General features: G+C 38.6%; 1 protein-coding gene across 1 annotated transcript in view; it reads left to right on the top strand.

Annotated features, from left to right (window-relative positions):
* snap91a (synaptosome associated protein 91a) overlaps positions 1-21491 on the top strand; it is an 81650-nt gene that overhangs the window by 45971 nt on the left and 14188 nt on the right. The window contains 15 exon segments of the mRNA XM_088929923.1: positions 681-774; positions 1634-1745; positions 2171-2277; positions 2639-2680; positions 9316-9386; positions 9953-9962; positions 11430-11539; positions 13681-13796; positions 15275-15289; positions 15520-15753; positions 18048-18155; positions 19083-19289; positions 19677-19760; positions 19969-20040; positions 21244-21327. Coding sequence (XP_088786049.1) covers positions 681-774; positions 1634-1745; positions 2171-2277; positions 2639-2680; positions 9316-9386; positions 9953-9962; positions 11430-11539; positions 13681-13796; positions 15275-15289; positions 15520-15753; positions 18048-18155; positions 19083-19289; positions 19677-19760; positions 19969-20040; positions 21244-21327 — 1466 coding nt within the window.

Raw genomic sequence — 21491 nt, 5'->3', positions numbered from 1 at the left:
ATATTCACCAACTAGAAAATTGCTAATGTAACACCCTTACATTAAAGAATGAGAAAACGGAACCAATTAATTCTAGACCAAATTTTACTTCTGTTACACGTAAGGTCATGGGAAAAGGTCTAATTTAAAATTTACATGTTAAGAGTTCTTTGAACAAACAACAATCGGTATAGTTCTAAAATATAGTATACATGTATTTGAATTTTCAGAAGGTTTTTGATAAAGTTCCTCATAAAAGATTAATTCTCATATTGCAAGGCACTCAAGGTAATATGTGTATTTGGATTGAGAACCGGTTAATGAATAGAAAACAGTACAAATAATGAGTGAGCTCTATTTTGGGTGATGTAATTAGTGGAGTGCTGCAAGGGTCTTTATTAGGACAAAAAAACAGTAGTGTAAAAGGCCTAAAAGATGTTGATTGTTGATTTTTGTTTAATTTTCTAGATGCTGTGGGGAAGCAATTAGAAAGGCAGAATAAACAGAATAATTAAAGTGAATAAAATGGTGTTAAAGTTATAGTTAGGCGCATCAAACTGAAATCAAGCGATTTGTTTCATACCCGTGTTTTATTTTCATTCCTAGCAGTATGATTGCTGCCTGCTATGTGTGACACAAAAACATAAATGTTTTTAACCCCGACGGCTTTTTGACTTCTTTTTCTTATGTCTGTCTTGCAGTGCTGACGGCGTTATGAGAACTATGACTCCAGAGAAACTTTTAAAAGGCATGCCGATTTTACAAGGACAAATTGATGCACTGCTAGAATTTGATGTAAGTCAGGAATTAAGAATTGTTTAAGAATTGGAAAGATTATGATAGAAATTCATAATTTGTTATAACTTAAGTCAAACTAACTGAATTGTGAAATAATTTTCATTAGTAGAAATAAAAGCATGAGCATTTCTCAAATTGATTTTCTCTGGTTTATAACAGACTCTGATTTTAATTTCTCAACTCAAAATATACTGTAGAAAAGAAAATATACTATGTCTGATTTACGAGTACATTAGCAAAGTTTAATAACCATGTACCACCATTCAAGTGATTATTTAAACTAAATTAAAATATATATAAAAATATATAAAATGTCTGTAGTGCAGTTTTTTTTATAAACTTTGCTTTTCTTCGTGTGTACATTAAGTGGTTATCGACAGCAATGAACTGTTCTGTTTTTTCCCTTTAGTGAAGCTACTCTTAAATTCTTGTTATGTGGATTTACTAATAATGTTTTTTATTAAATATGTTATGTAAATAAGTTTAAATAATCTGTTACCATGAGACAAAATAATTATTTTAGGCCACAAAACTAACCGACAGTAGATTAACCTGTGATTTTTGCCCCTTGTGTTTCGGAGAAAGAGTTCAGGGTTCACTTTTGCTGTTGATTTTGATAGGCCACACTAACTTCTATGCAGCTTTTTAGGTAACTTTATAACTTAATGTGGATGAGGTGATTTGGAGCACATCAATTAGGACCTTTCTTTTCAGAACAATAGATTCAGGGAAATGACCAGAATCCACAGCTTAGTTCATTAAATGAAGCATTTTAATACTGCATTTCAGGTCATTGAATTAGTCATTCTGGATATGATGTAATAAAAATGTATATTTATGTTTTCTGTCTCAACAGGTTCACCCCAATGAATTGACAAATGGTGTAATCAATGCAGCTTTTCTGCTCCTTTTTAAGGATCTTATTAAGTTATTTGCGTGTTACAATGATGGGATCATTAATTTATTAGGCAAGTCTTTTCTTTGCCTTTACTAAGTTGTAACCTGTAGCCAGATTCAGTCTTCTGTCCTTTGTTCTGTGATGGTGCAGTGCATTTTCTTCTTATTCACAAAAGGAAGTGCAGTTAACAGCCGTGATATTTTAAATACTTGCAATTTTTATAATTCAAAAAAGGTTTTTAAACTTTTGCGTAATTTCAACAGTTAGAATTTTGTTGGCTATTTTTTGTTGTTTATACAACTTGTTTTCACCTAAATGCCTGTGCAGTAAAAATTTTAGAGAATGGGGTTATATACTATGAAAGCTATGCAGAAACAGGTCTTGTTATTTGACTCATATCAATGGTAAATGCATATAATGTATAATATAATAATGTATGATGTATAGTGCATTTGGGGCAGAGTCTGAAGGAGAGTGATTTTCTTTTTTTTACAGAGAAATTTTTTGAAATGAAGAAAGGACAGTGCAAGGAAGCACTAGAGATTTACAAGAGATTCCTGACAAGAATGACAAGGGTGTCAGAGTTCCTTAAAGTAGCTGAGGTAAGAAATGTATGATTTGTGAGATCTGTATGCCTAAACATTGTTTTACATGATCTTATATGATTGTGTTTAAAGAAGTGTGAACTAAACTGAACAAAAACTGAGCCATTTACTGTACTATGAAATGGTTTTGTAGAGAAAATGTAATAAATTCAGAACTTTATAGATTTATATTTTCAGCTTCAGAAATCTTCAGACCTTACCCAGCATTGTCCAGGAATAAAAACTGTAATTTTTTTTAAAGCAGTAAAAGGTGAGGACAAGCCTATTTAGAATTTATATAAGCGAATAAGGTATAAATGGCATAGTGTGTTTGTAAACATGTTTCAACTGATATCTCTTTTTTTTTCTTCTTATGCAGCAAGTAGGGATTGATAAAGGTGACATTCCTGACCTGACCTATGTAAGTTTAGTATTTTTTCCCCTTTTCATCATAATATATGACCAAATTTGAGGAGACACATGCAAGTACATAAGTACATGTACTAACATTGCATAACAAATTCTGAAACATGGTAGCCTGCTTCTGGGGCTTACTTATCATAGATCTTATTTCACCGTTTTATGCTTTCCTGCCCCACGGAAACTTGCAAATCCCTGTTCTTCAGTTTATCTCTTCTTGCTGAGCTGGGGCTCGTGCGGTCCAAGGAGATCGTGCGGCACCAAGCAGTCATTCTACCCTGGTTCTAGTTAATGATAGAAAAAACGCCCCTTCTCTTCTCACTTGCAGAGATGCAGATTGATCCCAAAGATTGAGCGTGTGAGTAGCGCATAATGCTTTTAAGAAAGCACAGGGCATACCGACATTGGTTACCGAATTGGATTACAAAATGCACCAGCGAGATATATTCTTCTTTAGTGGACTTGGATCTGACAAAAGTTGTTTTCACAATTTTCTTGATTAGGAAATGTCCTAAGTAAAACATGCACGGGATCTTTAATTTTCAGTAGATCTGACCAATTATATCTTAGTCCACTGGAATATTAACATAGGGTTTCCATAATGTTAAAAGGAAGAAAAAATCAAACTTGAAATCACTCTTTAGCAGTTTATTCACAGTTGTGATATGTACTGTATGTATAAAGTGGATTGTAGTTTTAAATGTCAGTATGGCGCCATTTAAGCACAATCAAGTAATAGCTATAAAAAATTGCAGACATTTAATATTGTGGAAGCTCTATTGATTCAGAGTTTTTTAAAAAAATCTTGCAGATGGAGCAGTCTGATGTTTTGCATTAACGCATGCACTAATGGGTTATACTACAAGCAAGAGCATTTGCTTCATCAAAGCTTAAAGCAGATGCTAAAAATAGGAAATGCCAGGGGTGACTTTGCATGTTTCACATTTACTGTTTGCATAAGTCTGGGGCAAAACACAATCAACAGTAAGGAAAAAGATGATCCACAGGATAACTGGCTTTCCTTGTTTCCTTATTTCTCATTATAGTGATGTAAAAAATCATTTAGACCACATTTGTGACAACTGCTCACACATCACAAGCGTACATCACAGCTTGAAAGTACAGCACTTGCAATATCACTAAATTAATACTTTTTTTCTCAGCAATTCACCAGTTGGATGAAAGTCCTTGTGAAAATGAACTATACTGTGGTGTGGATACTCAGTTAACCAACCTGAATGTTTTACATCCCATTTAAAATCACTCTGCTGTTCTCTCAATCTCTGTGGAGATAAGTCTCATTTAAAAAGCACTAATTAGTAAATATTGAATTTATACTATTTTGAATTTTTTTGAAGTAGGTTTAATTGAGCAGAGGTGTAATGGATTATTGATTTCACAGCTTCAGGTTACCAGAGATCTGGGGCAAGCTCTGACTCAATGGTTAGCATTTGCTGTTAAAATGTGTTCCCACTGGTTGTCATTTCATTTTAATACTTAGCTCCATGCCAATTTGAAGAAACAGTTGTTAAAAAAAAAAACATTTACTGCCACTTGGCTGTTCCCTATGTGTAAGGCATGAGAGTGTGTTTTGCTTGTTAAGCCAGATTACATTTCTTGCTGTTTTGCTTATTAAGGTAGTTCTTATTGTAGGTTATGCTACCTGACCTCAATGTGATGTGTTTTTAATGTCACTTTGGGGGACAAATTCAAATTCAATTCAAAATGAAACAAAATGCTGCTGTTCTCAGCACTATTAAGGTGTTATCATGTAGAAAAGTGACTTTTTGTAGTTATTGTATAGTTTTCACATACTCATTGTTACTTTTTACATTATGACGTAAGGTTCATTAGTCAGATGAAGCAGTAAAAGGCGCTGTTGTACTGTATGTATTCAGGAGTCAGCACGCAGCTGGCTATGGACTGTCAGGGTGGGTGTGCCTGAGCTGGCCATGCAGTTTTACCCCTCTGACTCCGTGGGAGCCTGTAAGCTTTCATTGTTGTCAGTGAGAGCTGCATTGTTCCTCCAGTCAGTGCCAGCTAAGCTGTGGGCACTGTGGAATTCACAGCCTCAAACTGGTGGATGACTCGGTGAATGTTTGCTCCCGACGGTGAATGATCTGGCAGAAAGTGTGTGCTGTTCTTATTCTCTTCATCCGAGTGTGTTTGTAGCAGCAGATTGGCATTGGTTAAAAACTTGCCACACCTGATTTAGTATTGCAAAATTTTAACCAATGAATGGTTTCCGAAAAAGAAAAAAAAATCCAATTTAGTTTTATTTTGTTTTATTTCTTTATTTTACTGTTTCAAATTAATTCCTTTTTCAGATATGCCATCTCTACACCTTTTAATAAAACCTTAGAAAACTTGTCCTGGCTACATAAACTTTTGCTACATAAACTTTTGTTTTAAGCTGTAACCTTTTGTAGCAAAAGGCCAAGTATTGGACAGAATCTACTTTTTTACCTTAAAACTGGTTTCATAAAGGCAAATAGGAAACCAAGGAGTGGCATTTGTTACATGATAACAAGCCACAAGAGACAGCAAGTCAAAAATATCTTACCTCCCTCCCATACCAGCATGTAGAATATTACCCAAGGTGCTAAACTAGTAAATCACCCAGCCAGGAGAGGTGACCAAAATGAATACTTTTCAAAGAAAATGCAATGTCTTCCAGACCAGTTTTTGAAATGCAGCTACTAACATTTCAAATCATTGAATGCTTCATGTTTTCAGCCTTTCACTTTTAAAATGAGTTTCCCTTGTGAATATGAATATCAACACACAAACGACAGACGACTCTATAAATATACCTGGGTTCTGACATTTTAGTCTAATACAGTAAATCAACAAATATCAGATGTACAGAGAAAAGGTAATGTGTGTAGGATAAGGATGATCATATTTCTGCATCACAGCAGGTTTATTCTTTTGGGGGATCAGTAAACACTATACAGTCTGCCCAAGGAAATCCAAAAAGATGTAGACAGAATTCAAGACTTGGCAAACACCTTGCAGGTGACATTTAAAATACACAGGCACAATGTGTAACAAAAATATTTCATACTTGATACTGTCAGGAAATAAGACAGTGTTAAGTCAAATTTAAGGCTTAAAAAGTTATTTTTTTCCTCTGGCTTATTTTTGAAAGGAAATTAGAGTGAAATCGTGATAAATATTTATAAACAAGGAACAGAACCATAACATGAAACACACAAACACACAAAATTAAACAGAATGTCTCTCATGGATACATTGATTATAACATTAGAAATGTGACATAAGAAATAGTAATGTGTAAGAAGCTGCTTATGAAAAAGTATATTGTTTTCAGCATATTGAAACATCAGTTTCCTCTTCTAGGCCAAAGGGTGGTCCTGGAGAGCCACTATCCAACAGTGGGTTTTTTTTTTTTGCTCACTCTTAAATCTTCAATTTCTAAATACTTAGAACAATTTCATTTTCATTACTGAAGAAGGTGATTTCTTTAAAAACAGAACTTGCTAAATACTAATCCCTGTAGCTCTCGAGGACCATAGTTGATATTCCTGACTTAATTGGATCAGTTAACTAAATTGATCCAAACTCACATGTGTGCCATCGGTTTTTACAAATTGATGATTCATTGGTGACCTGTCAATTCTGCTGAATTGTGGGGTTCCTGGATCAGGGTTAGTCAAAGTTTGCATTTTTTATTGCATTTTTTATTGCACTACAGCAAAGTAAGGACATGTTGTTAAAGTCTCGAATTTAAATCAAGGAATGCTATATTAAAACTGTGCAATGCATAAGTAAGATCCCATTTAGCGTATTCTGTCAAATGTTGGGTACCACTGTACAAAAAATATTTCGCTGCTCTGGAATCCATCTGTAGCCCTCTGTAGTCCTGTACAGAGAAGAGCACTGGCAGTGGCAACCTAGTGAACATCTTCAGAATCAACAGTAAAACTCAAAACAGAGGATACAAGTGGAAACTAAAGAGAAGTACATTCAAAACCGAGAATTAGAGGCACTTTTTTTACACATTGGTTTGTAGGGATCAGGAGCAAGACACCCATCCATGACATTTGTGCTGATACCGTCACTTCTTTGAATAAATATTTGGATGAGATCCTTGGATCAGTTAGTTAATATCCAGCCAGACGAGCTGAGTGTCCTCCGCTCATTTGTAATCTGTCATAAGCCTTGAGCAAAACAGTTTTGAACCGAGGAGATAAAGAGCAGACTTAATAGGAGTGTTTAAAATCCTGAAACATAGGGAAGTTAAAGTTAATCCAGATATTTAATGTTTTAATAATGAATCTAGGGCCTAGGGGCACAAATGGAAATTAAGTGCTAGAGCTTTTAATTTTATCAGCAGTTCACTGCTTTATTTTTTTTTTGTTTCCTGTCTTTAACATGCATACTGCAGGTATTGCACCCAGGAATCATTGTAGACCTAAAAGACTCTGACAATGAGAATTCTCCCTTTAAGGACTGTCATGTTGATGAACCGGTAACCTGTGTGTGCAGTGCTAGTTATTCACCAGCCTCTGGTGTGAAAGAGCTTTGTCTGTTGAATAACTGTCTACGGTCTGAGTTTGAATTGTGGGTGTGCTCACCTCTTTCTTCTTCACTTTGTATATTGGTGGTGACATGGGCTCACTTTCTCAGTGCATTTCTACGAGCCTTTTATCCCACCAATTATCTATTATCAGTTTACTGTGTGTCAGGATGAAGGTAATGACCAGCTGGGGCCTACCTTGGAGTCATAGGGCACAAGGTGAGACTAAGACCACCCAACTGCTCTACACCTAGAAAAGATCCCAGTCCATTCCAAGATCACAGAGAAAGCAACAAGTCAGAATAGTACGGGGAAGATGAGCTCTCTTCAAAACTCCCATCGGCAAGGAGGAATATGCAAACTCCATATAGACAGATGCACACGGCCAAAACTGGACCCAGGATCCCTGATCCATGAGGCAGCAGTGCTAACCTCCACACCACAAAACAGTTCCCTCTTCTTTAATTTCTTCTTATTACCATGCATTTGGCAGTATTTTCTCAGTTATGGGAGTTATCTTACAGCTTGTAGCAAATATATTTGCAATAAGGGATTTTACTGGCACCAGGTTCTTGGCTAAATCTTGTTTTCTTCCTTGAATTTTCTTCTCAGATGCACGGCAGGTCTAGTCTTTAAAGAGCCTTTGGATTATGTTTCTGACTACAGTTCCAGCCTAAGTATCATGTGTTTTGCTGGGTATCACAGTTGTTATCTCCCTAAACCACTGTCCACATCCAAGATTACCATTAATTAAGGTCAACAAAAGATTTCCACACAACAGAAGGTGCAACATAGTAATTCATAATTGTCTGCTTTACCTGACACCCTGATCCACAACTTCAACTTTTTCTAATATTTAGAGCACACAAAAAACACAATTTTGTAAAGTGCTTCTATTGAAGCTATTTATATAACAGACATAAATCACCAGTTGAATTTAGTTGCATTAGGAAAAGGTTAGAATTAATAAAGTTGATTAGAAATGAGAAACATTTCCTTTTGACATTTTGACTTCTGTGTCCTCTCTACTGTTTCATCTGGACAAGCTATTTGAAAATGCCACCAAATCTTAGATCAATACATTGATAAAAACACTTGTTTTGTATCTCAGGAATGTGCCTCATTAAACTATTAAAATAAATTATTTAATTATTTAATATTGTTTCATTGTATCTGTGTAATGTGATACACTGTTGTGAAGGATATAGTTTCAATGCACCCATCATATTTAACAGAGAAATAATGGTATCTGCAGACAACGTAAGTTCATTCAGATAAGTTCAGTTCAGCTCATTGGATTCTAAATTGCAGTTTTGATTTGACTAAAAATGGAGAGATTTTTAATATAATGCCGGAAGAACTGTTTAAACATTCCTAGCCTGTTTTTATCTGTAATATAGATTAAGAGGTCTTAAAAACCTAATATGCCTTAAAATGTAAGCCACATTCCATTCCTATGTAACTTAATTTCTATACATAAGAAAATATAAATCAATTCGAAGTGGTAATAAGTAGTAGCACAATTGCTGAAACTGTCACTTGAGAGTTTTAATCTGCCCTGAGAACTAAAATTGGAATGTTTGTTTTCTGTCTACAGTGAATAGTAGGTCTGGACTTTCCTTGGGATGATCATTTTTTATTTCTGCTCATCGTCTTCTGTCCTTGAAAACGGATTCTTATTTTTTTCCATTTGTCTCTCGTCAGCTCAGCCTTGTGCCTAGGGATCTAATTACAATACCTTTCCACAGCATCTAAAGCGCTTGATCTGAAACAGAAATAAAAATGAGGCAACAGAAGTAATAATATTCACCTGGAGGTCCATCAGCTATAATGTGCTGTGGTCATTTTGGCAGATAGCAAGCTTGCTGTGCTCTGTTGTGCTTGGGTAGCATGAAGCTGCATTTTGGACAGAGTGGTGCTGTGCACATGGGGGGCAAATAAGCATGTGCATGTGTTCTGTTCCCTCAAGGAAGTAGTGGCAAAAGGTTGGGCTGACTCAGGGAATAGTTCTCAGGTATGATTCCCCCCCTTATTGTTTTAATCCAGCTGTCTATGATAACATTATAATGGGCCTGTGTTTTACTACTTTGTAGGCTCCCAGCAGTCTCCTCGAGACCCTAGAACAGCACCTTAACACATTGGAAGGCAAAAAGGCAGGAAATAAGTAAGTGCTTTTTTGCCCCTTTTCTCGTTTGCTATTTTGGGAAAGTTTTCATTCATCAGGTAGAAATCGGGTTTAAAATGAAAACTGATTGTAGTGTTTTTTTTTTTATTTTGCATGATCAGTTTTGCTGTAATTAAACTATAGAAAGAGACTCTGTGAGTCAAGCAAAGTATGATTTTATAACTTTGTTTATTTAAAATCATAAATGAGGTTTAATTTTTCCTGTTCTTATGACGCTTTACTCTATTTGTAATTCTCAGTGGGATTTAAAATGCATTGTATATAAATGTTCAAAATGCTACTCTTCTTTCAACAACAAAATGCTATTATTATTATTATTATTATTATTCTTTTGCAGATCAATTTCTGCATTCATTTTATTTTAGAAATACAATTTTTTGAAATGTCAAAAAAGGTGAATCAAATGTCAGTACTATATACAGTATTTTGTTGATACAAACCAGCTTTTATTTTGTTTAAATGACAGCGTTATAGCCCCGAACTCTGTTCAGTAAGAATGCTGATTGCAGTTCTTCTTCTTTTTTCTGCCTTCCTGGAACGGACAGTGAGGGGTAAGTAATGTTATGTAAAAGTAACACTTAAACGAACACTGAAAATTGGCTGCAATATGAATCTAATCTAAAGTCAGATCCAGTCTGATTACATCAACTAAAAGAGTTGTATACGGCGATGCACGTGAAAACAGATGTTTTGATTAAAGTCAGGATCTTCCTAAACGAAAGTAGTGCTGTTAATACAATACTGTACCTAAGAAGACCTTGAGCGGTATGTGATGTCTTATATTATTTCCTTAAACCTTCTTTCACTGTGTTTTCTAGTTACAGGCCTTGTATGGGTAGATTTAAATGTTATTTTATTGAACACGTTTTCTTTGCATTTCTTGACAATGATTCTTAGCTTGTCTGACTTTTTAAATTATTTTCTTTGTTTGTAGATCACCAAGTAAGGTGAGTTTTCCTTTCTGAATTGTTATTTTCAATGCACACTTTTTCTGTAACTTTACTATATGCACCTACAGTATTGACTAGTACAGTAGTTGTCTCTGTCACCATAATTAACAAAGCACAGCAGATGTCCTGAAAGTCATCAGACCTTTACTGTGTGTTCAAATAAACAGGAAATTAAAGCATTTAAAGACTCTTAAGTCTTTTTAAAATCTTTATTTTTGTAAATTATTGGATAGTTGTAGGTTCTAATCAACCGAGATGTTTTTTTATTCCAATAGCTTTGAATTGACCTATTCTTAATTTTCTTGAAAGTGTAACTGCGTGCACAGTTTCTGTAACTTCTGAATGTTTTTATAGCTGTACTTAATTCCCGTAGAGAGGCATATCTATTCTATTCTTGATATTTTTTCACGAGCATTGAAGTATAGAGTTTAGTCTATTTCCACATAGATTTGTCAGCAATGTTGTGTTTTGCATTGTTAGTAGTTAGTTTCTGTGTCCTGTTCTTCATTACTTTGTCCATAGAGATCTTGGACATGAACCTTCTGTGCTTATTCCCTCATTACAAAACTCCTTCACCTTCCTGAGGAGCACTTTCACAAAATTAGTTTGAGCTGAGCTGTCATGAGTGTTCTTCTTCTAGTGGTCTATAGCATAGCTTGTCTGCCATATCCAGAGAAAAGCTGTGTCTCATCAAACCCTAACACTTAACATTTGTGCAGGACAATCTAGCACTTTGCTGGAAGCTACAAAAAGATTTGCTATGTTCACAATGAATTGAATATGCACTGCATCTCCATGTTTTCGTTGTGTTAAAACACAAATGTCAGTGCTGACAAAGATGATTAATTGTCAAATGCAGCAAACACAGATTGGTTAAGGTATTGAAGAGTTGGAGTCAGAAGTCCGCTCTCTTAGTGGAATAAGGGGATTTGTGCCAGTCTGGTCAAATTATCTCCAACTATGAGCAGATATGGAAACTTCAGGAAATTAATATTATTGCTCGCTCGCTCTATGCTACAGTATGTGCTGTATATATATTGGCATAGTTACATTGATGCTCTTTGTGTCACAGGGATCTCCAACTGCTGCATCCCCACCTTCCACTCCAGCTAAAACCACTGATGTGGCTCCTGTGGTCGATCTTTTCTCCTCCCCATCATCATCAGCAGCAGCAGCCTCCAAGTGAGAATGAGCATGGAGTGTTGATTCTAAGACGGCACTTAGCAGACACAGCCGTGGAAACAATGAATACGTGCTTCACTGCAGTCTGAATTTAATTGTGCTGTGGGTTCAAGTCGATTCAAGTGATTTTAGATAAATGCAAGGTTGGAATTGAATGTATCCAGGCTGAAGGTGAATATTTGCAGTCAGAAGAATAAAGTGTGTTATTCCTGGCAAGAATCATGCCATTGTATCTCCCAATGAGATACAAGTAAAACCTGAGTTCAGCAGTAGGTGCCTTTTTTGAGACAATGCTGAATGGATAGCCACAGAACATAATTTAATTCATTTATTAACCCCTGGGGAAAATGTGATAAATAGCAAAGTCCAGCACGATGATAACACAAAAAAATGTCACCAACAAAGAGAATATTATAACAGTGTTTCCGGAGATAAGAGAGTTATTTTTACATGGATTAAGAGAAAGATTGCAGTGAGGATGAAAGTCTTCCTGAGTCTATCCCTAGGGACACAGAGGTGTCTTCCGGATGGGAGTAGCATAGGTTCACAGTTGAAGGGATGAGACGTGCACTCCGTGATGCTCTCGGTCTTATTTAGAACCCTCTGTTTCCAGAGGGCATTTCGGTTTATTCGATTTGCTCCAGTGATTTTGCTGCTTACCTTTACTAATTTTCCCAGTCTATTACAGTGAACAGTACTGATGGTACAAACCGTAAAGAACAACAGTATCTTCAAACACTTTCAATTAAAAATTTCTAGAAGAGTGTTAAAGTACTGCCTTAAAGTAGTCAAGATTGCTCAGAAAAAAACTCTCTCCCCTCTCAGGTTTTTGTCCATGAGTCCAGTCCCAAGGACTTGTAGTCATTGCAGTCACTTGTAGCTGCAGCCTGACCATTAATTACAGTAGGTTAGAGGGGTGTTTCATTTTTCTTAAATCAATTATCATCTCTTTTGTTTTCAAAGCATTCAACATCAAAGAGAACTCATCATACCATTTAGTAAAATCCTTTTGAATGGGCCCACGATGATTAGATAATAGTTATTAATTCCTTACACTTACATAGTGCTTTTCTTGACGCTCGACTCAAAACATTTTACAGGTAATGGGGATCCCCTCCTCCACCACCACCAATGTGCAGCACCCACATGGATGGGGATTATTAAGAAGCCATGGCTACACTTTTCAAGAAACACCCTGGGAGTTTTCATGAACACAGAGAGTCAGGGCCTCAGTTTTACATCTCCTCCAAAGGATGGTGCCTTTTTACAGTAGCGTGTCCCCATCACTATAGTGGGGTATTAGGACCCACACAGGTCACAGGGTGAGCGCCACCTATTGGCCCCACTAACACCTCTTCCGGCAGCAACCTTAGATTTCCCAGGAGTTTCCCCATCTAGGTACTGACCAGTCTCTCACCTGCTTAGTTTCATTGGGCTGCCTAAAGTGAGTTGCAGGGTGATATGGCTGCCGGCAAATTTGCTAAATCCAGAAGACATTTTGTGGCCAAAAGAGGGGTGAACAAAGAACAAAGAGATGTGAAAGGCAGTGATTAAGCATTAGAACAGACCGTTCACAGTACACATTTACGGCAAGAGTCAACTGATCCACCCATTGTACTGTATATCCACTCTGAACACTGATGACGAAAAAGCTCCATGAGTGCGAGTGTTTTATTTCCAGGGCAGAATGATTAAAATAAACCTCTCACAGTGGAAGAAAATTCTGAAAACAGGCAAAACACTTAAGGATCCATGGTAACAATGCAAAATGCTGATACTTGATTCTAATTGTTGTGGATTTATATAACTGTGTATGTTTTTTAAAGCTTTGTGATCCTTATTTTCCGAAGTGCCTGTTTTTTATTCTGAATTGAACAACAGCGTGTAACATGTTGAAGAGCACAGCACAGTTTAATTTCAGTTAAGCGATCGGATTCGTGCTGAATGTAAATCCCGCTTTCGAGAAGCATGTCTAATTGGCAGAGAAGCTGCAAAGGTATAAATTAAGTTCACAGCATGTGCTGATGAATTAACCGGAGTTGGCTGCTCACAGTCGGCAGGAAAAAGACAAGTGGTGGATAAGATATTGTTGATGGCTATTTTTTAAAGTCCAGAACATTGTGCTCCTTTTGTCTCCCCAGTGCAGCCAAGCCATCCAGTGACCTGCTGGACCTGCAGCCCGACTTTCCTGGGACGACGCAGCCGGCTGGAGCAGCTGCAGGGATGTCAGCTTCCACAGCCTCCAGCGCGTGGGGAGGTACAGTTAACGCTGCTCCGGGCAAAATGAACCGCGCTGCTCGGAGAGGGGGGGGGGCTTTATTATCCCTGGCTTCCCGGGCACTGCTGGAAAATAGGCCGCTCACCGAACATCCAGGAATCTGCGTTTGACCGTGACTGTACTTGAGAGCGTCTGTTCAAATAAACACATCAAATCACTGTACAGTGTACGACAACGTGCTGCCCTCGCTAGTCTTTGGGGTGTTTGTATAATGTGGTTAATAGTAGCCATAATAAAGAGAGGAATAAGGAAAAAGCAGGGGCAAACAAGTGTTAAAAATACACTGGCTCCGAATTCTCTCGTGAAAGGTGCATTTTTAACATACTAGTCTTCTGCCTTTCCAGTCTTTCCTTGGCCTTTCATGGTTGTAGTGCGCTTCAATGTGCTAGATGTATTTCCCAGTTAGAAACATAGTGTATAGTGGTGTAGTGCTTTTCACCATTCCTTATGATAAACCTTGATGCTGTTTTAGTCTGGGGTCAGAAAACTTGCTTAAATTCATGGTAAACCCCTTGAGCAGCATAGTGAATGCAAGATAAATTATTGCAATCTTTATAATATTTATATAGAAATTAGTAGTATTGGAGCAACAATGCCAAGGAAACCCATGGTGGCAAACACAAGATTTTCCACTGTAAGTATGGTAACAGCTGTACTGTACATGGGTCTGAGGCTGAGGAGTAGTACTGTGAAGTGCTTACTGTATGTACATTATAATTAGGGAAAAATACGAGTAATTTTTCTTGGAGTTAGAAAAAAGTGCTTTGTTTTTTTTTTAAATAAAGTGTTGTGATAATATTTTGACTGAAGAAACTGTCAAGACGCTCGCTAAACTAAAGTCATGTCTGCAGGAAATTCTAGGCTTTATACGATTGTACTGAAACTGCACATTTTAACTGTTGATATTAAGCTCATGGATTCATGATCAAGGGGCTGCATTCGGTTTCTGCAGCTGTCATCCCAGCCCAGCGCATGAAGAGTGCCGAATCAAACTGCGAGTTAACAAGTTTCAGTCAACCAATTCGATATACTGCTTTAATTCTTTCCAGTGTGCATCTGACCTTTTGTTCTTCTATGTCTTCTCCCGCGTTTCCTTTGCTATGATCAAGATTGCTTTAAGTGTTAGGTGCCAGGTTGTTATTCGACATTGTAAAGTGCTTTAAAGGTGGCGCTTACAATTAACTGTGTTTTCTGCTTTCCTTTTTGGATTTTAAGGTGCTCAGAGACATTTCTGTCTGGTGGTTGTCTACATAAGAATGCAGAATTAAACAATGTTTTTGACCTTATTTGGTTTTTCTCTGCTTGTAAACCACATTAGGTCACAGGCTGTTATACGCATGTTACTGAATGTTGCTCAGGGCCTGAGCCAGTTGCATGTGTATTTATTTTCCACTGTCTTTTCTTCTCCTCCACCTCACTGCTTGCCGCTCCCTGCCTGGCGCTGGACGTCCCTCCAGACCTGCTTGGGGAGGGTGAGTAACACAAGATGACGAGTGTCTTGTTTCTGTGCGCCGTGACCCGATGACTCAGACTGTCGTTTTTCTTCCTGCTTTTTCTTTTGTGTTTTCTTTCAATGAGGACTGAGCGGTACAAGATCTGATCTCAGCAACATACTTCTTTTTCTCTTTCCCTCCCTTTTTCTCCTCCCTTGTGTTTTTTTTTCGGGGGGGGTGGGGTGGTTGGGTGGTTGGTTCTCCAACAGACACTCTGTCGGCTCCGGTCCCTGTTAGTGCCTCCGAGACACTCCTTTCTGACCCCTATGCAGTAGAATCCACCCCCGCCCCCTCTACTTCTGCCGCGCCCACTTCTGCTGCGCCCGAGACTGCTCCTGCTCCTGCTCCCGCTCCTGTCGCGGCTCCCACTCCCGTGGCAGCGGTAGCACCTCCTGCGCCTGCTGCAGCCGCCGCCGTGTCTGGGGACGTGGATCTCTTTGGAGGTCAGTCAGCTTCATGGTTCTTCCTCTGCGTCAGCGAGTCAGCGGGAAGCACATTCAAACACCTCTGTCCCCTGCGTAGAAGTAACGGTCTTTTATTCTCCGGCCGATACCGGGGCCTTTCCCACATTTCTCACACGAGCCACGTTGTCTGTATTTCGGTGGGGGGGGTCTCTCGTCTTCGGCCCCTTGTGGTACAATCTTCGAAAATGAGAATTAAGCAAAAGTGAGAAGTGTCAAAGCTGCTGATTCCCAAAGACCGAACACCTTAGTTTAGTCTTGTGTTACGTGGTGCAGTTGGAATTAAGGGAAAGTAATCTGACTCGTGAACTGCACCTGGAAAAACAATAAAAGGTCATTTCTTTAAGGATCGTTTTTTGTCTGAAGGAGATGGGACAAATTAAGTACTTTTAAGATGGACAGTTAGTAGACTTTGTAAGCTCACTGGTGCATATACTGTATCCATCCAGCTGTTTACTAACCACTTCTTCCAATTCAGTGTCGTGAGCGAGCTGGAGCCCATCCTGGCAAGCAACCGGCGCAACGCAGGGTATGCTTTGGACAGGACGCCAGTCCATCGCAGGGCACACAGAGACACAAACACACTCACACCAGGGCCAGTTTTCCCAGAAGCCAATTAATTCACCACTATGTCTCTGAACTGTGGGAGTAAACCAGAGCACCCGGAGTAAACTCATGTGGCCACAAGGAGTCAGATAGCACCCTAGGTCAGGAATTGAACCCGGGGCCCCAGCACTGTCAGGTAGCAATGCTAACCAAGCAAGTGATTCACATTTGGTCTGTACAGTACCTACCATTCCATGAATAAATATAGATGAAAGAGAAGGGAGTACACCACTTCTATCTTTACTATTATTTAAAATGCAAATATCTTTCTGCTGCCTTTTTTACTCTCCTGTTATTGCAGTTGTTAAAAATAAAGTTTTTATGACAAAGTTCTAAAATAATGACAAATGTTATAGACCTCTGTCAGGAACACATTTTTCAGAAGCCCAGACTGCAGCTAATTGGATTTAAACTTCAGGGAGCTACTGTAGGGACCTCAGACTAGTCGAATCCCAGGCTTCAGCTTGGCCTTTCTTTTTCTCTTACTGTGCTCCTTTTGCTTCTCTTCCCAATTTTTCCAGAGGGAAGTTGCAGAAGGCCTCATCCATGTGTAGATATTCTCAGATATCTCTGATTCTCAGAAGTGTATTTCTGTTTCTGCCATTCAGTTTGACCAGGGGGATTCTTATGTGGTTTATTCACTATTCAAACAAAAGCTTTTTCCAACCAATAAGTTTCTTTTGCGGTATACACAAAAAGGCTAAGAGGAAGTTTTTATTTTTATATAGATATTGCAGATCCTTAAGACAGGAACTATAAGGTGTATAGTATACTGTACATACAGCATACTACAAAAATAAATGCCTGTTTGTCTAATATACTACTTTATGTTAAACCTACCATATTTTTTATGGTGCTTAAGAGTGGTCCTACTCTGTCCGCTAAAATCCCACAGCACTGTTAAATAAGCCCCTCTCAATAGTATGGTTAAGAAGTGAGTTACTATTAAGTCTCCAGTGATTTAATTGGAATTGTTGGTAAGAATGTTTTATTCTGCAATTTCCTTGAAAGCTAACTGAACGGTTTGAAATCCTTATTTGCATTAGAAATTGGCTTCTCAGCAAACACAAATACTGCTTCTTTGACTTTGCTATGTCCTCTGTTGAGCTTAATGCCAGTGTGCCAAAGATGCAGTGTGGCTTTTTCTCTTCATTTTTTAAATTTAAAACTAAAATCTCCTTCTGATTTGAGTTCTATTAATACATCAATAAATACATCTTAACATGTCCCAGTAATTTCCGGAAGATTTACACGCAGGCTGGTCTAGAAACCAAGATCATACAGGCATGTCAATCATTTGCACAGTTCAGCCGTTATGAAACACAAACACAGCATTTTTCTTTGCCGCTAAGGCAATAAAAAAAATATCAATCTTCATTAAATTTAGATTATAGAGTTATCTTTCCAGTTGGTCTGAATTCGGAAATCTGCAGCGTCACTTTTGAGTGAGTCGAGACTGCAGTTCCAAATACTTTCGCGGTACCTTTGCGCTGAGAAAGTTTTCTCCACCAGGTCCTAACGGTTCTTGCTGTGTCCCTTCTTACGAGCTTCTTAACCTGTCACTGTTTGGTAACGTCTTATTTCTTTGCCCTGTTGCTTTCTTTTCTTCTGTGGTTTTTTTCGGTTCTGTTGCCCCCCCCCCCCCCCCCCTCCTCTCCCCGGGACCTCAGATGCGTTTGCCAGCTCTCCTGGGGAAGGCCCCGCAGTGGCCGAGGGGGCCGCCACACCAGCCGCTCCCACTCCTGCGGCTGCAGCTCTCGATGCATGCGCTGGATCTGGTGGGTCCCGTCTCGCGAACTCGGTCCCGGCCCGAGTCACGGGGTCGGGCTTTCCGTAGAATCCCTTTTCAGTAGGGTGAGGTGGTTAGCACCGTTTCTCCTTGATCTTGGTAGCTTTAGCTACAAGTGCAGTAAGGCCTTCCATGTCGACAGTACCTCACCATTTTGCATACCTTCTATCCTGCACCAGCCTTCCACCAAACGCTGCCTTCCTCCACCCTATTTATGCTCAATTCTCAGTTTTTTTACAGCTGCCCCACTGATCCGTTCCTACCCTCTAGCATTTGCCCTGTGGATATTCAGGTCTAGCACTACAGATTTTTTTTTCTTCATTGATGGGATTATTCTCATACTGACCCATTTCTCTTCCCAAAGTATGTAGTTATCTTGCCGCTACAAATATGATAATGCATACAAGGTCTTTTTTTTTCCCCTCACTTTTCACCCTGCATTCTTTGAAATTTGAAGCAAGTGTGAATCTGTGTTACGGGTCATAGGAACTCAAACTGCTTTGTTTAAACCGGCACAAGTGGAGCTATGGTGGGTACAAAGGCATAGAATTGTCTTAGATTGTAAGTAGAGTTAGTTTTTTTCTCTGACATTAACTTTATTCTGCACAGAGCCGCTGGCATATACTGTACCCTTGGAGTCAAACCGACCTAAAGCTACCTTTATAAGAACAAGTCACTGCTGCTTTTCCTTTGGCTGTTTGAGAAAGCTAGCTTTAGACAGTGCTTGCTTGTAATCAGTATTTGCCCGAGGCTGCAGGACAAATGTTAATGGTGGCCAGCGTTTTATCTTTTTTGTTCACTTTTACTTTCTTTTACTGTACTTTTCTGATCTGTGGATTATTAGTTGCGAACCGGGGTTGAACATAACATCCTCCTCTCCCTTCCTCTCTGATCATATTTCCTGGCCCCCTTCAAGACCCCTTTGCACCATCCGAAGGTAGTGCAGACGTTGCACCAGAACTGGACCTTTTTGCTATGAAGCCTGCTGAGACCAGCGTTCCAGTAGTTACCCCTACATCTAGCACAGCTCCAAGTGCTGTCCCTGCAGCTCCCACTCCTACCACCACTGCTACTTCCACTCCTGCCACCACAGCTGCTCCTCCTGCTCTAGATATCTTTGGTGGTAAAGTTTTAACCTTTTTTTTCTGGTACATTTTTATACCTGCTGAATACCCTTTTTTGTTTTGAGACTCAAACAGCAACTGTCAAAGAGAAAAAAGTTTGGGAAGTTGAACGTGTGGCAGTGGGTGATTGTTTCTCTTTTGTCTAGTCACCCGAGTTGTGTATCCACAGCCATCTCCCTAACTTTTTTTTATTTTGACTGATACCGCAAGAGTACCTTATGGAGTTATGTTTCTTCTTACTTGTTCCTGATGTAGCGATTGTTAATTTTCAGCTTTTGAAAAATGTGCTTTAAGGCTTTTTTTTTTTTAGAAGTGCTCTGCTTCTTTTGTCTTTGTTTTTAATATGCACTAACTTACAATGAATGTGTGTGTGTCCTTGTTTGTAGATTTATTTGATTCTATGCCTGAGCAAAATGCCTCCACAGCTCCCAAACAGGATGCTACACCTAGCATAGACCTATTTGCGACAGGTACAGGATCAAGATGATTTATTTCCTTTGAAGCCTTCCCATCCTTGATAATCAGTTTTCATTCTTTGCCATTCGTTTTCCTTCTCATCTTCGCTGTTTTCGTTGTGAAGTGCAAGTGTTGCATGTACCCGCAGCAAAAACAAATAGCTATTTTCTTGGTCATTAAAACTTCTGTTTGCTTTCACCTGTTTTCACAATAACTTGGAAGATGCTTTCTCGTCTCCTCCTCGCGTACCTTCTCCTTTGCCTGAGAGCAGCCTGACTGCTGATCTTCTGTCTGGTGAGTTGTCTCGCCATTTTCTGTTCAGCTACACTGCCCTGTGGCCTGTCTTCTTGCCAAGTAATTTAAAGTGTTCATTAGATAATGAGTTTCTGTCTTCTACGTTTTTTATTATCAGTATTTCAACTCAGAGAAATTTTTCATTAAAGGAGCGGACAGAAAAAATGAAAACACCATTATATTGAAAAAACAACTGATTATATCCTACTTCTTTCTTCCAATCTTTTACTGTGATTCACACTTTTCTAATATACAACTTACTGCTGTTTTGGATAATATGAGTCTCTATATAGTAATTCGATTTGTGTATCTTTTCCACAGTATAGTTGAAATATATGTGATTATGTTGCCTTGTTCAAGCCAGACACTGGAGGATGGATGTGTGGTGGTATGGGATAGGATCTTATTTAATAATAAGCACCAGGAATACCTTTGGTGCTGTTTGATGGGGTTAGGGTTAGGTTCAGTGATACAATGTAACATAGTGTTCAGTGATACAATGAGGAAGTCTTTGAACCACCATTTATTCTGTTCCTGCAAACCTGGAAGTCTGGAAGTGTCAGGTTTTCAGCAGGGCAGTTCAAGATTATCCAACTTCAAGAAATGATGTTAAGGCTTTGTTGTGGCCAGCTTTTTCTTCTGTCTTGACCCTACTAGAATATCTTTAGAATCAGCTCATCACTGCCGTTAATAGGGGGCAGTTGTGAACAATCTTTAGCAGCTTCACAGGGAGAGCAGGGAAGTCCCACAGCAGTCTGTCCGGAGGCTGATCAGGTCTATGCATCAAAACTGCAAGGATACCATACAAACTTCATGTTGTGCTTCTGACAGTTTCTTACTAAATATTTACCTTATTCTTTGATTTGTATTTTTGTTCACTTTTCCTTTGATTTTGTTTGATGTCTATGTTTAAAATATTTGGTTAGATCCATTAGACCTTAGTCTGTTGTGCATCAGTATAGTACTTCATGTACAGTACAACATTTCATAACTTATCAGCTTTCATTACTAGAAAAGTTAAGTAGAAAGATTAATTTTCCACATACAGCATTGTAAGTTGCCGTAGAGCCTGTTGGTTGTTCGGACTTATTGGTAAATAGGCAGAGCCAAGTTAAGATGTCTGCAGTCTTTCTGACATTTTTTAAATGCTCTGCAATTCCTTCTGATAAGCGTGTCTTGTTCCTTTCTTGCCACCTGCTTCAGTGGACGCATTCTCTGCACCAGCTCCAGCGCCAGCAGCGTCTCCTGCCAAGCCTGATGCTGCAGGTGTGCTCGACCTGTTTGGGGGTGCGTAATACAGAGTCACAGAACTGCTATTCCAGTCTGGTTGCTTTCAGAAAACATCACGAGAAAACTCTTTAAAGTTTAGAAAAGGATGTGTTTTTCAAACCACAGGTCAGTTTATGATAGAAGAATTCCTACAGAACAATAATCCTTCTTTTCAAAGAAGT

The sequence above is a fragment of the Atractosteus spatula genome, chromosome 2 (assembly GCF_055471065.1).
Source record: "Atractosteus spatula isolate fAtrSpa1 chromosome 2, fAtrSpa1.hap1, whole genome shotgun sequence".
In the NCBI taxonomy this organism is placed as follows: Eukaryota; Metazoa; Chordata; class Actinopteri; order Semionotiformes; family Lepisosteidae; genus Atractosteus; species Atractosteus spatula.
This window is presented reverse-complemented; position numbering and strand designations above follow the sequence as displayed.